Source organism: Salvelinus sp. IW2-2015, linkage group LG7 (genome assembly GCF_002910315.2).
Source record: "Salvelinus sp. IW2-2015 linkage group LG7, ASM291031v2, whole genome shotgun sequence".
In the NCBI taxonomy this organism is placed as follows: Eukaryota; Metazoa; Chordata; class Actinopteri; order Salmoniformes; family Salmonidae; genus Salvelinus; species Salvelinus sp. IW2-2015.
The window spans coordinates 25313588-25329506 of record NC_036847.1 but is presented as its reverse complement, the minus strand read 5'-3'; the positions used below and the strand labels follow the sequence as shown (position 1 = coordinate 25329506).

Here is a 15919-nt window from a genome sequence, read left to right as displayed (position 1 = left end):
GACTGGCCAAACTTTGAACGGTAGTGTATTTTAACCCCCTTTTTCTCCCTGATTTCGTGATATCCAATTGCGATCCAATCTCATCGCTACAACTCCCCACAGGCTTGGGAGAGGCGAAGGTCAAGTCATGCGTCCTCCGAAACATGACCCACCAAACAGTGCTTCTTAACAGCCGCCTGCTTAACCCGGAAGCCAGCTGCACCAATGTGACGGAGGAAACACCGCTCACAAGGAGTCGCTAGAGAGCGATGAGCCAAGTAAAGCCCCCCCGGCCAAACACTCCCAAACCCGGACAACGCTGGGCCAATTGTGCATTGCCCTATGGGACTCCCGGTCACGGCCGGTGTCACACATTTGGGATCGAACCCAGGTCTGTAGTGACGCCTCAAGCACTGCGATGCAGTGCTTAGAACACTGCGCCACTCGGGAGGCCCCCGAGTATTGATTTCTTGAGGAGGGGAGAGACTTGGGCCATTTTGAAGTCAGAGGGAAGAGCCAGTGTTCAGGGATGAGTTGATGAGGGAAAATGGAGGAGGTTGTCGGGCGGCCGGACCGCAGTAGTTGCAGGATTTCATCTGGAGAGAAGGGAAAAAGAGGTCAAGGCGTAGGGAGTTCTGTGTGAGTGTGACCAGTGGACCCAATAGACTGAGTGAATGAGGAGCGGATGTCTTCAACCTTCTTTTCAAAGTTGTTGACAAAGTTGTCCGCAGAAAGGGAGGAGGGGGGGTGAGAGAGTTAAGGAGGGATGAGAAGGTGGAAAAGAGCTTCCTAGGGTTAGAGCAGAAGCTTGAAATTTAGAGTGATAGAAAGCGGCTTTAGCAGCGGATACAGAGGAAGAGAACGTAGAGAGGTGGGAGTGAAAGGATAATAGGTCTTCCAGAAGTTTAGTTTTCCTCCCTTTTCGCTCAGCTGCCCACAGCCCTGTTCTGTAAGCTTGCAATGAGTCACTCAGCTACGGAGAAGGAGGGTAGGGATGACCCAGACAGGAGGAAAATGGACAGTGCGAGTCATAGTATGCGGAAAGGGAGGAGAGTAGGGTCGAAGAGGCAGAATCAGGAGGGAGAAGGGAGAAGGATTTAGCAGAAGGGAGAGCTGATGGGATAGAAGAGAAGAGAGTAGTGGGAGAGAGAGAGCGAAGATTGTGAAGGTGCATGACCATCTGGGTAGAGCCTGAGTGGCTAGGGAGGTTGAAGTCTCCAAGAAGGAAGAGTGGTGAGCCATCATCAGGAATGAGCTTATCAAGGTGTCCAGCTCATTGGGAGCTCTCTAAGGGCACCTGGTGGGCGATAGATGACAACAGTGTTAAGCTTGAGTGGACAAGTGACAGTGAAAGCATGGAATTGAAATGAGGAAATGGACTGGTGAGAGAGGGATAAAAGAGAATCTCCACTTAGGAGAAATGAGTAGCCCTGTGCCACCGGTGCGATGACAGATGCTCTAGGACTATGAGAGAAAACATAGTCAGAAACACAACTATCTGCAAGTTATGAGCAATCAGCAGTTCACACACCAAGTAGTCTACTGGGAAAACAGGCGGCACTTAAAGTAGACGCCCTAGCTGGCAAAAAGACAGTACTACACCACAACAGATAGACAAAAATGATACTTATCACTCCTGGAGATATCAGGAGTCCTCTAGTTATAGAATGAAGCACACTGAGAAGAGCCTGAGAAGCTGGTTATATACACTCAGAAAATAGGTGAAACTACTACCCTTTTCAATACAGCCACTGCCCCTTCATCCCGGTTGATTTGTCAACAATCATCAGCAAGTTATGAGCAGTCAGCTGGTCACACACCAAGTAGTCTACTGGGAAAACAGGCAGCACTTAAAGTAGATGGCCCTAGCTAGCAAAAAGACAGTACTAGACAGATTAAGTCAAAAATTATCTAATGTCCTCTATAGAATGTCACACCACACACACACCACACACACACACACACACACACACACACACACACACACACACACACCACACACCACACCACCACACACACACACACACACACACACACAGAGTTAGTTTACACTTCAAATCCAATGTTATTAGTCACATGCGTCGAATACAGGAGGTGTAGACCTTACAGTGAAGTGTTTACTTACGAGCCCCTAACCGATAGTGCAGTTTCAAAAAAATACTTTCAGGGACACACTCATTGTTAGGGTCCACTTTTCGACATGCCTAGCTGACCACTGGTCAAGCTGAGTTGCCACTCTCAATCTTTCTCAATTGGAGGGATATTGGCTGTAATGATGTTACTTAGGAGGAGGTCTTTCTCTGTCCCCCTTTTCTCTCTCATCCTCACATGACATCATGCCTGTAATGTCTCCTGTTCTCTGTTAGGATAGACTGGGTTATCAATGTCTGTGCTGTTCGATTGGATTAATCAGAACTGAAGTTTGTGATGATGCAATGTGATTGATGGAATTGCTGACCTGGTTTCATGGACTGGCCACTGACTTCCAATTGTTGTTCATTTGCATATTTAGATTGTCTTATGGTCTAACTATACATTTTATTCTGTTTTTTCAGGGCTGTGTTTGTGTGTGTGTGTGTGGTGTGTGTGTGTGTGTGTGTGTTGTGTGTGTGTGCGCGTGCGTGCGTGCGTGCCGTGTTTGAGATTGAGTGTTTGTGTAACTCTGGGACAATGTGCCCATCATCTCCTTTACTTCTTCCAGATTTTCTCTCAGTCCTTCACAGCCTCTTATGCTATCTACAATGTGCGAAAGGGTAGGTACAGTAGAACCATGAAGGCTAATGCATGGGCTGCACTGGGCATGTGCATTGCTGACGCAAGTGGGCCCTGGCCTCGACTGGCCAAGCACCACCAATGTGTATTTCTTTCATCTGAATAAACTTCATCTGTTATGTCAGACATCCATTACTCTTATACAGTAATTGTCCTCTCTGGCTGGTCAACACACTCTAGGTTTACTATCAGAGATTCCTATCTGCTGCCCACCAGTGAGGAAGGTGTGTCTGTCGATGGAAGCTTTGGCCTTTGGTCTACAGTATGAGGAGCACTATTGCCAATTAAAGGGATTCAGAATGACCTGCTCTCCAACAAAATATGAAATGCCTGGGAATGTGTTGCCACAATATGTCTGCCTGTTTTTAGGAGGATAAGAGTGTTGTTTCAATGCATTGAAGAGGTCTTATTCCATTGCATGACCGACCTCAGTTGTTTGGTTTTAGCATTTGCATCGTGTCTTTTTTACGACATCTCTCAAGTGCTTACAAAACAAGCATGGACGGATTCTTTTCTCTACATTTTTTTATCCACAAGTGGCTTTAGAGGCCAGTCGAATCCTAATGGAGGGACTGTGTCTTTGTGTGTGGCTGTGTGTGTCCCAGGGTTCTGTTGGAGCTTAACCCTCCAGCGGGGGAAGGCATTGATACAGTATGCAGCCTGGGGACTGCAGGGGAACCAGCTGGTAAGGCAGCGCTCTCATTCACTCATAGAGACAACACACACCTTTACTCACTCATCCGCATTCCACCTCAATATCTGGTGGGCTAGAAATGCATTTGAGACCACAACAAATCTATAACGCCTTTATTCAGCGGTGGTAATATTTGAGTTATGATTTTTTCTGTGATTTATTTCACAGTGTTTATTTCACAGTGTTTGTTTTAGATTAATATTGGATTATGTGTTTTGAATGTAAAGTGTTTTTCAGTGCAATGTTTGTGTTCAACTGACAATGCAACTCTTTCAGTGGCAAGTTGAGATGTATTGGCTTTGTGACTGGCTGGCTGATGCATTCCCACTTGGAGCCAATCAGACATTTGATTGGGCCAGCCAACACTGAGCACTCTGTGCCTTGCTTTGATAATGGATTAGTACTGTTTCTGTTGCTGCCAGGCCTTTGTGTTTGAAGGCGATATCTACTACCAGACAGAAGTGACCAGTAAACCTCTCCGCCTCACAGCTACAGGCAGAGAGGGCTGGTGGTCAACGGGCTGAGTGACTGGATTTACGAGGGTAAGAGATACTCTAACCCTTCCTCTATCACGATGACATAGCCATTGATTGGTTGGTTAAAAACTGTTTGCAAAATGTTCCATATTGAAAACTGTTCCCTGAGATGAATGACATTGCAGATAGTATATGGCTTTTGAGAAATGTTTTGCACTATTTGCAATGTTGTAACGCTCGTCTGGGTGGAAGAAGAGGAGGACCAATCGCAGCGTGGTAAGTGTCTATATTGCTTAATAAGAATACTGAACAAAAACAATAAAACGACAAACGAACAGTCCTGTACGGTGAAGCAAAACACAGAACAGAAAATAATCACCCACCACACACAATGAAAAACAGGCTACCTAAATATGGCTCCCAATCAGAGACAACGACTGACACCTGCTCTGATTGAGAACCATACTAGGCCAAACACAAGAAATCTAACAACAGACAAAACATAGAAAAACAACATAGAATGCCCACCCAACTCACGCCCTGACCAAACAAAATAAGACCACCAAACTTTTGAACGGTAGTGTATTTTACCCCCTTTTTCTCCCTGATTTCGTGATATCCAATTGCGATCCAATCTCATCGCTACAACTCCCCAACAGGCTTGGGAGAGGCGAAGGTCAAGTCATGCGTCCTCCGAAACATGACCCACCAAACAGTGCTTCTTAACAGCCGCCTGCTTAACCCGGAAGCCAGCTGCACCAATGTGACGGAGGAAACACCGCTCACAAGGAGTCGCTAGAGAGCGATGAGCCAAGTAAAGCCCCCCCGGCCAAACACTCCCAAACCCGGACAACGCTGGGCCAATTGTGCATTGCCCTATGGGACTCCCGGTCACGGCCGGTTGTCACACAGTTTGGGATCGAACCCAGGTCTGTAGTGACGCCTCAAGCACTGCGATGCAGTGCTTTAGACCACTGCGCCACTCGGGAGGCCCCCGAGTATTGATTTCTTGAGGAGGGGAGAGACTTGGGCCATTTTGAAGTCAGAGGGGATAGAGCCAGTGTTCAGGGATGAGTTGATGAGGGAAAATGGAGGAGGTTGTCGGGCGGCCGGACCGCAGTAGTTGCAGGATTTCATCTGGAGAGAAGGGAAAAAGAGGTCAAGGCGTAGGGGAGTTCTGTGTGAGTGTGACCAGTGGACCCAATAGACTGAGTGAATGAGGAGCGGATGTCTTCAACCTTCTTTTCAAAGTTGTTGACAAAGTTGTCCGCAGAAAGGGAGGAGTTGGGGGTGGAGGATTAAGGAGGGATGAGAAGGTGGAAATGAGCTTCCTAGGGTTAGAGCAGAAGCTTGAAATTTAGAGTGATAGAAAGCGGCTTTAGCAGCGGATACAGAGGAAGAGAACGTAGAGAGGTGGGAGTGAAAGGATAATAGGTCTTCCAGAAGTTTAGTTTTCCTCCCTTTTCGCTCAGCTGCCCACAGCCCTGTTCTGTAAGCTTGCAATGAGTCACTCAGCTACGGAGAAGGAGGGTAGGGATGACCCAGACAGGAGGAAAATGGACAGTGCGAGTCATAGTATGCGGAAAGGGAGGAGAGTAGGGTCGAAGAGGCAGAATCAGGAGGGAGAAGGGAGAAGGATTTAGCAGAAGGGAGAGCTGATGGGATAGAAGAGAAGAGAGTAGTGGGAGAGAGAGAGCGAAGATTGTGAAGGTGCATGACCATCTGGGTAGAGCCTGAGTGGCTAGGGAGGTTGAAGTCTCCAAGAAGGAAGAGTGGTGAGCCATCATCAGGAAATGAGCTTATCAAGGTGTCCAGCTCATTGAGGAGCTCTCTAAGGGCACCTGGTGGGCGATAGATGACAACAGTGTTAAGCTTGAGTGGACAAGTGACAGTGAAAGCATGGAATTGAAATGAGGAAATGGACTGGTGAGAGAGGGATAAAAGAGAATCTCCACTTAGGAGAAATGAGTAGCCCTGTGCCACCGGTGCGACGAACAGATGCTCTAGGACTATGAGAGAAAACATAGTCAGAAAACACAACTATCTGCAAGTTATGAGCAATCAGCAGTTCACACACCAAGTAGTCTACTGGGAAAACAGGCGGCACTTAAAGTAGACGGCCCTAGCTGGCAAAAAGACAGTACTACACCACAACAGATAGACAAAAATGATACTTATCACTCCTGGAGATATCAGGAGTCCTCTAGTTATAGAATGAAGCACACTGAGATAGAGCCTGAGAAGCTGGTTATATACACTCGAAAATAGGTTAAACTACTACCCTTTCAATACAGCCACTGCCCCTTCATCCCGGTTGATTTGTCAACAATCATCAGCAAGTTATGAGCAGTCAGCTGGTCACACACCAAGTAGTCTACTGGAAAACAGGCAGCACTTAAAGTAGATGGCCCTAGCTAGCAAAAAGACAGTACTAGACAGATTAAGTCAAAATTATCTAATGTCCTCTATAGAATGTCACACACAACACACACACACACACACACCCACACACACACACACACACACACACACACACCACACACACACACACCCACACACACACACACACACACACACAGAGTTAGTTTACACTTCAAATCCAATGTTATTAGTCACATGCGTCGAATACAGGAGGTGTAGACCTTACAGTGAAGTGTTTACTTACGAGCCCCTAACCGATAGTGCAGTTTCAAAAAAATACTTTCAGGACACCTCATTGATTAGGGTCCACTTTCGACATGCCTAGCTGACCACTGGTCAAGCTGAGTTGCCACTCTCAATCTTTCTCAATTGGAGGGATATTGGCTGTAATGATGTTACTTAGTGAGGAGGTCTTTCTCTGTCCCCCTTTTCTCTCTCATCCTCACATGACATCATGCCTGTAATGTCTCCTGTTCTCTGTTGGATAGACTGGGTTATCAATGTCTGTGCTGTTCGATTGGATAATCAGAACTGAAGTTTGTGATGATGCAATGTGATGATGGAATTGCTGACCTGGTTTCATGGACTGGCCACTGACTTCCAATTGTTGTTCATTTGCATATTTAGATTGTCTTATGGTCTAACTATACATTTTAATTCTGTTTTTTCAGGGCTGTGTTGTGTGTGTGTGTGTGTGTGTGGTGTGTGTGTGTGTGTGTGTGTGTGTGCGCGTGCGTGCGTGCGTGCGTGTTTGAGATTGAGTGTTTGTGTAACTCTGGGACCAATGTGCCCATCATCTCCTTTACTTCTTCCAGATTTTCTCTCAGTCCTTCACAGCCTCTTATGCTATCTACAATGTGGCTAAAGGGTAGGTACAGTAGAACCATGAAGGCTAATGCATGGGCTGCACTGGGCATGTGCATTGCTGACGCAAGTGGGCCCTGGCCTCGACTGGCCAAGCACCACCAAATGTGTATTTCTTTCATCTGAATAAACTTCATCTGTTATGTCAGACATCCATTACTCTTATACAGTAATTGTCCTCTCTGGCTGGTCAACATCAACTCTAGGTTTACTATCAGAGATTCCTATCTGCTGGCCCACCAGTGAGGAAGGTGTGTCTGTCGATGGAAGCTTTGGCCTTGGGTCTACAGTATGAGGAGCACTATTGCCAATTAAAGGGATTCAGAATGACCTGCTCTCCAACAAAATATGAAATGCCTGGGAATGTGTTGCCACAATATGTCTGCCTGTTTTTAGGAGGATAAGAGTGTTGTTTCAATGCATTGAAAGAGGTCTTATTAAATTGCATGACCGACCTCAGTCTGTTTGGTTTTAGCATTTGCATCGTGTCTTTTTTACGACATCTCTCAAGTGCTTACAAACAAGCATGGACGGATCTTTTCTCTACATTTTTTTTATCCACAAGTGGCTTTAGAGGCCAGTCGAATCCTAATGGAGGGACTGTGTCTGTGTGTGTGTCTGTGTGTGTCCCAGGGTTCTGTTGGAGCTTAACCCTCCAGCGGGGGAGAAGGCATTGATACAGTATGCAGCCTGGGGACTGCAGGGGAACCAGCTGGTAAGGCAGCTGCTCTCATTCACTCATAGAGACACACACACCTTTACTCACTCATCCTGCATTCCACCTCAATATCTGGTGGGCTAGAAATGCATTTGAGACCACAACAAATCTATAACGCCTTTATTCAGCGGTGGTAATATTTGAGTTATGATTTTTTCTGTGATTTATTTCACAGTGTTTATTTCACAGTGTTTGTTTTAGATTAATATTGGATTATGTGTTTTGAATGTAAAGTGTTTTTCAGTGCAATGTTTGTGTTCAACTGACAATGCAACTCTTTCAGTGGCAAGTTGAGATGTATTGGCTTGTGACTTGGCTGGCTGATGCATTCCCACTTGGAGCCAATCAGACATTTGATTGGGCCAGCCAACACTGAGCACTCTGTGCCTTGCTTTGATAATGGATTAGTACTGTTTCTGTTGCTGCCAGGCCTTTGTGTTTGAAGGCGATATCTACTACCAGACAGAAGTGACCAGTAAACCTCTCCGCCTCACAGCTACAGGCAGAGAGGGGCTGGTGGTCAACGGGCTGAGTGACTGGATTTACGAGGGTAAGAGATACTCTAACCCTTCCTCTATCACGATGACATAGCCATTGATTGGTTGGTTAAAAACTGTTTGCAAAATGTTCCATATTGAAAACTGTTCCCTGAGATGAATGACATTGCAGATAGTATATGGCTTTGAGAAATGTTTTGCACTATTTGCAATGTTGTAACGCTCGTCGTGGGTGGAAGAAGAGGAGGACCAATGCGCAGCGTGGTAAGTGTCTATATTGCTTTAATAAGAATACTGAACAAAAACAATAAAACGACAAACGAACAGTCCTGTACGGTGAAGCAAAACACAGAACAGAAAATAATCACCCACCACACACAATGAAAAACAGGCTACCTAAATATGGCTCCCAATCAGAGACAACGACTGACACCTGCCTCTGATTGAGAACCATACTAGGCCAAACACATAGAAATCTAACAACAGAACAAAACATAGAAAAAACAACATAGAATGCCCACCCCAACTCACGCCCTGACCAAACTAAAATAAAGACATAAAAAAGGAACTAAGGTCAGAACGTGACAAATGTGTAACAATTGGACTTCCATGAGTAACAAATGTGTATTTGAAATTGTTTTGACACATCATTGCTTTGTTCATCTGTAAAATTGTTTATAGAGGAAGTGCTCTTGACTTACCCTGCCAACTGGTGGTCGAAAGATGGAGCTCGCTTGGCATACCTCACCATCAACAACTCTGCCACACCGCTAATGGAGATACCTCACTTCTTGGGTGGGGTCTATCCCTCCAATGTGTTCTTTCCTTACCCCAAGGTAAACAACACTGATCTCATATGATAAAATGTATGAATGCTCTGATTATGTTCTCTCAGCTCTCAGCCTGTCATGTTATCTAACGAATCTAATACTCTGATCCTATATGTGTGTGTGTACAGGCTGGCTCCACCATCCCCACTGTCAGTCTGTTTGTGGTGAATCTCTATGGTCCAGCTCACACTCTAGAGATGATCCCTCCAGACTCTGTCAGGGCCAGGTACTACGTCCAAAATTTAACCAACTGACATCGTCATTAATGTTATTATCTGTTCTAATGGGAAATTTAAGATGAATAAAGTTAATATTCAGTTAAGTGATTAAAACAATCTATTATACTTTTCCTTTCTGTAATACACATGATTCTGTTTGTGCAAGGTTGATGGTCACTAGGCTTGAATTCTAGATTTGAATCTTATAGACTCCTATCTGCTGATGATATTGGCCCCAGTCTAAAAGGCTCTGCAGCATTTATGGTGATACTGCCTCTGCAAAAGTCAGGGCATTCATGCTTCGTGTAGCAGAGCAGCGCTGTTGTGAAGGAAGTTGTCAAGGAAGGGAGTTTGAGTTTATACAGGACCTCCTGCCCCCACCTACCGTCAACCAATTATGTTAATGCAGAGCTACACGAAGCTATATAGAGCCCTCCGCATTGTTACAAAATTTGGGAGGCCCACASCGATGCGGTACAGAGCTGGATTTGGCATCTGCATGCCCCCGGATGCTCCACAATTGCGTCACACCCTCCACACAGAGCCTCCGACCACATTTTTGGATCAAGCATACATTGGCTTTAAAGGAGCCAGTTCAGAGGATACACTGGTTATTATTGTATTGTGTGAGACTGTGTGGTTCAGTACCTTGTGTTATGTCTTTTGTTATGTGTTTACAGAACATATGTGATTAGGATATAAGGGCCTGCTCAGAGACGGCTCGTTATGTTTCTATGCTCCCATGCTGGAGGTTGTCTCCCTGTTGCAACTTGTATTAAACCAGATTCATTTTTGATTGCCTTTACCAACGACTGCTCTCCTATTTGTTTCACCTAGAAAATCCCCTTTACATCTGTGTTGTGCCATCCAAGAGACGTTCTCTTTCTGTCTGTTTCCCTAAATGTCTCCCTAGAGACCGCTACATCTCCATGGTGACATGGATCRGCAGCACTCAGTTGGCGGTACGTTGGTTGAACCGGGCCCAGAACCAATCAGAGCTCTGTGTGTGTGAGGCCACCACTGGGGCATGCTCAAAGGTGAGAGGTCAAAGGTTACTCCACAGTAATCCAATGGGTGTCCTGACTCTTCTCTTTGCCATTCATTACTTTTATAGCATTTCCATCCCACAAGCTATCCACTGGGGTGTTTGGATTGATTTCCTTAAAGGAAAACTCCACCCAAAAACTATTTTTTGGTATTTGTTTAATTAGTCAATTGTTGACATAGTCCCAAAATGTTTTGCTTGTCAGCACTCAAGTTTTCAACATATGTCACTTTAAAAAAAAWACAGAAATCATTCCCGAATTATGCTAAAACGCAGCATCATATGATGCAAATTGCTTTCTGTATTTTGAAACTTGCATATCTTGAACACTAGATTGCTGACAAGGAGAACATTTTGGGACTAAATCAACAATGGACTAATGAAACAAATACCAACCCTTTTCCTTTAAGATGTCATATTCTTCCAGCTTAAATAAGGTCAATTATACTGCTTGTGATACATTTCCAATGATCCGCTGCAGCATTTGTTTGCCACCTCTCTCCAGCCAGTCCTTATGGATTCATTACAATATTAACTTTGGCTGTTTAAATATGCTGAAACGTTTTCTTTATTTCGTATCTCCATATCAAATCCACAGAAACACACAATGGTCATGGACTTAATGCAAAACCAACGACAGGTAGGCATTTCTCATTTCACAAAAGCTGCTACTAATTGAAACTGGAATACTGATCCAGACTTATTGGCCTGTGATATTTCCTGGATTGGTATTGTTGACCATGCCTGTCTCATTTGTCCAACAGGAGGTGCCATTGTTTTCATCTGATGGCTCTTGGTTTTATTTGACGTTGCCAGCCAAGCAGGGTGCCCGGGGGGAGTTCCGCCACATTGCCAGTCTGCCAGCCCAGGTCAGTGTGAGGGCACTCAAACCTTTATACCCCTGTGTCATCCTCCAAAGGTTTAATGCCAGACTGCTTGTTAAGTCTTCAATAGGGTCAGGGTTTGCCTGGCTACCCAAACTCCTTGCTCTGCCACGCCCACTGACGTTTGTTTCTTCTCTACAATGAGTGTGGATCTAAGTACCTCCCTAACAATTTCTAGAACACAAACATATTCTATTTTTACTTTTTACCCCATTATTTCCCCAATTTCGTGATATCCAATTGGTAGTTACAGTCTAGTCCCATCGCTGCAACTCGGGAGAGGCGAAGGTCGAGAGCCACGTGTCCTCCGAAACACAACCCTGCCAAGCCGCACAACTTCTAGACACACCGCTTGCTTAACCCGGAAGCCAGCCACACCAATGTGACGGAGAAAACACTGTCCAACTGGCGACTGTGTCAGCATGCATCCGCCCGGCCCGCCACAGGAGTCGCTAGAGCGCGATGGGACAAGGACATGCCAGCCGGCCAAACCCTCCCCTAACCTGGACAACGCTGGGCCAATTGTGCTCCGACTCATGAGTCTCTCAGTCATGGCCGCATGCGACACAGCCTGGGATCAAACCCGGATCTGTAGTGACGCCACTAGCACTGTGATGCAGTGCCTTAGACTGCTGTGTCACTCGGAAGATATTCTAACCTTTCTGATTGGTCACAGGAACCGATGGGTTGGGCCAGAGCTAGAACACACGTGGGYGTTTTGAAAATTCGTCATTAGATTTGGTACTCTGATTAGTTTGTGGTGACGTCATTTTGACGTCACCACAAATGACTTCAGCGATGGTAGTCTAGCGAACATAGAGCAGTGGAAGAATTCAGTTTGAGTCATCAGGCAAGGGCAGGGTGGCATAAAACAATATGTTATTATACAGATCTTAATATCAGAGAGCTGAAGTCTTGGCAGTGATTATTTTAGGTATCTGTGACTGTTTCTGAATAGCTCTGTTTCGCTGACAGTGTTCTTATCTGCATCTCCCTATCTGTCGGTTACTCTCTTCACATCTTTTTTTGTTGTTGCTTTTACCCCTTTTTCATGGTATCCAACTGGTAGTTGCAGTCTTGTCTCATCGCTGCAACTCCCGTACGGACTCGGGAGAGGCGAAGGTTGAGAGCCATGCATCCTCCGAAACACGACCTGCCAGGCTGAACTGCTTCTTGACACGATGCCCACTTAATTAACCCGGAAGCCAGCCACACCAATGTGTCGGAGGAAACACAGTGCACCTGGCGACCCTGTCAGCGTGCATTGCACCCGGCCCGCTACAGGAGTCGCTAGAACGCGATGGGACAAGGACATCCCTGCCAGCCAAACCCTTCCCTAACCCGGGTGACGCTGAGCCAATTGTGCGCCGCCCCATGGGTCTCCCGGTCGCGGCCGACTGCGACAGAGCCTGGACTCGAACCAGGATCTCTAGGGGCACAGCTAGCACTGCGATGCAGTACCTTAGACCTCTGCACCACTCGGGAGGCCCTTCACATCTTATTACATCTTTCTCTAGATGACTCTGCATTCCACTGGCAGTCTGTCTGTTTCTGTATTCATCCCCCTCTTTTTCTCTCTCATTCTATGTGACACAGCCTGCCATCCCCTCTGTCCCTCCTCGCTTTCTGACGTCCGGGAACTGGGATGTCACTGTGCTGTGTGCCCTGGATGAGGACAATAGGAAAATGTATGTGAGAGCCTCTGCATGTGATGCTATATAGAGAGCCTCTGCATGTGATGCTATATAGAGAGTCTCTGTGTGTGATGCTATATAGAGAGCGTCTGTGTGTGACGCTATATAGAGAGCCTCTGGGTGTGATGCTATATAGAAAGCCTCTGTGTGTGATGCTATATAGAAAGCCTCTGCGTGTGATGCTATATAGAGAGCCCCTGCGTGTGATGCTATATAGAAAGCCTCTGCGTGTGATGCTATATAGAAGAGCCTCCGGGTGTGATGCTATATAGAGAGCCTCTGTGTGGGTGATGCTATATAGAGAAGCCTCTGTGTGTGCATTGGAGAGCCTCTGGTGTGATGCTACATAGAAGAGCCTCTGTGTGTGATGCTATATAGAAAACCTCTGCGTTGTGATGCTATATAGAAGGCCTCTGGGTGTGATGCTAATATAGAAAAGCCTCTGCGTGTGTGCTATATAGAGAGCCTCTGTGTGTGATGCCATATAGAGAGCCTCTGGGTGTGATGCTATATAGAAACCCTCTGCGTGTGATGCTATATAGAGAGCCTCTGGGTGTGATGCTATATAGAAAGCCTCTGCGTGTGATGCTATGTGGAGAGCAATTGTGTGTATTGATATGATTAGCAGAAATTACAAGTAGGCTACTGTTGTAGAACGATGTTTTGGACACAAAAACACATAAAGGTATTATTGCCTTTTAAAATAGCTAGCCCTTGATCCTTAACTTAAAGAGGCAATGTAGTATTCACTTAAAAAATATCTGACTTTGCTCAGGGCAAGTCAGCTGAAACTGAACAAGACATGATTAGATGGTCATTGACTGAGCAGGCCAGAGTCACAAGTCCTTCATGCTTAGACAAATTGAGTTGTGCATGTGCGGTGTGTGTGTGTGTGTGTGTGGCAGCATCATCATCATCATCACAGAGCATGACGGGAACCGGATGGATGCAGACAGTCCCAATTGCCCATGTGGTGGCTGGCACGGCTGTCTGCCTCCAAGCAAGACACTCATATAGCACAGCTTTCATACTAATTTTGCTGTATAGACAATGGAGTCAAACTCAAATCACTGGAAAGGTTCTGTAATTCAGCCTTATCGACATTGTCTGAGAATCAACTAATGCCATGAATGTGTTGAGTGAAGTGTGTAAATAAATCATAGATATCATAGTGTCCATATGGACTAACTAACATATACTATTTATACAAAAGCATGTGGACACCCTTTCAAATTAGTGGATTCAGTTCATTCAGCCCCACCCGTTGTTGACAGGTGTATAAACTCTAGCACACAGCCATGCAATCTCCATAGACAAACATTAGCAGTAGAATGGCCTTACTGCAGAGCTCAGTGACTTTCAACGTGGCACCATCATAGGATGCTACCTTTCCAACAAGTCAGTTTGACAAATTTCTGCCCTGCTAGAGCTGCCCCGGTCAACTGTATCGGCTGTTATTGTGAAGCTGTGTGAGCCACAGAAGCTCACAGAACGGGACTGCCAAGTGCTGAAGCGCGTAGTGTGTAAAAATTGTCTGTCCTCGGTTGCAACACTCACTACCAAGTTTCAAACTGCCTCTGGAAGCAACATCAACACAATAACTGTTCGTCGAGAGCTTCATGAAATGGGTTTCCATGGCCGAGCAGCCGCACACAAACCTAAGATCACCATGCGGAATTCCAAGCATCGGCTGGAGTGGTGTAAAGCTTGCCACCACTGGACTCTGGAACAGTGGAAACGCGTTCTCTGGAGTGATTAATCACGCTTCACCATCTGACAGTCCGACAGACGAATCTGGGTTTGGCGGATGCCAGGAGAATGCTACCTGCCCGAATGCATGGCGCCAACGTTAAAGTTTGGTGGAGGAGAAATAATTGTCTGAGGATGTTTTTCATGGTTCTGTCTAGGCCCCTTAGTTCCAGTGAAGATACATCTCAACGCTACAGCATACAATGGCATTCTAGACGATTCTGTGCTTCCAACTTTGTGGCAACAGTTTGGGGAAGGCCCTTTCCTGTTTCAGCATGACAATGCCCCGAAGCACAAAGCAAGGTCCATATAGAAATGGTTTGTTGAGATCGGTGTGGAATAACTTGACTGAGCCCTGACCTCAACCCCAACGAGACCTCAACCCCAATGGGATGAATTGGGATGCCGTCTGCGAGCCAGGCCTAATCGCCCAACATCAGTGTCCGACCTCACTAATGCTCTTGTAGCTGAATGGAAGCAAGTCCCATCAGCAATGTTCCACCATCTGGTGGAAAGCCTTCCCAGAAGAGTGGAGGCTGTTATTACAGCAAAGGGGGGACCAACTCCATATTAATGACCATGGTTTTGGAATGAGATGTTTGACAAGCAGGTGTCCACATACTTTTGGTCATGTAGTGTATCTCCACATTCAGCGGTCCTGGGAAGGTGGGAGTTGATTGAATGTCTTCTATTGACTGCATCACTATGTCCTCTCTGTTTGCAGCTACTTCCTCAGCACAGAAGAATCCAGACAGAGCAGACACCTGTACAGGTGAGGCCATACTGTCAAAACKACTTTATCCAGAATTTCATCCTTCGTAGGCGTGCTGACTTTGACTGATGAAGTTACATTTTATTTTTCAGCTCCCAAATCAAAACATTTTAGTTACTGAAACATACCTTTTTTTTACTGAATGTACTTCCCGATTTTTAAGATGAAAATATTAGTTTATCAGCCAATGAAACAAAACKATCTACTTCAAATTCAAGTCAAAGGAATGGTGGCTCAACAATTTTCTGGTTTCATGAGAAGGTAGATGGTCAGAGAAGTGAGGCGTGAGCTGAAGTGTTAAATTGT

General features: G+C 45.7%; 1 protein-coding gene across 1 annotated transcript in view; it reads left to right on the top strand.

The window, feature by feature from the left end:
• The window catches only part of LOC111966114 (inactive dipeptidyl peptidase 10), a 28065-nt gene that overhangs the window by 7144 nt on the left and 5002 nt on the right, over positions 1–15919 (top strand). Inside the window, 10 exon segments of the mRNA XM_070444570.1 lie at positions 7158–7210; positions 7840–7921; positions 8354–8474; positions 9103–9257; positions 9380–9477; positions 10383–10506; positions 11113–11154; positions 11279–11383; positions 12995–13086; positions 15566–15613. Of these exon segments, the coding sequence (XP_070300671.1) occupies positions 7158–7210; positions 7840–7921; positions 8354–8474; positions 9103–9257; positions 9380–9477; positions 10383–10506; positions 11113–11154; positions 11279–11383; positions 12995–13086; positions 15566–15613 (920 nt within the window).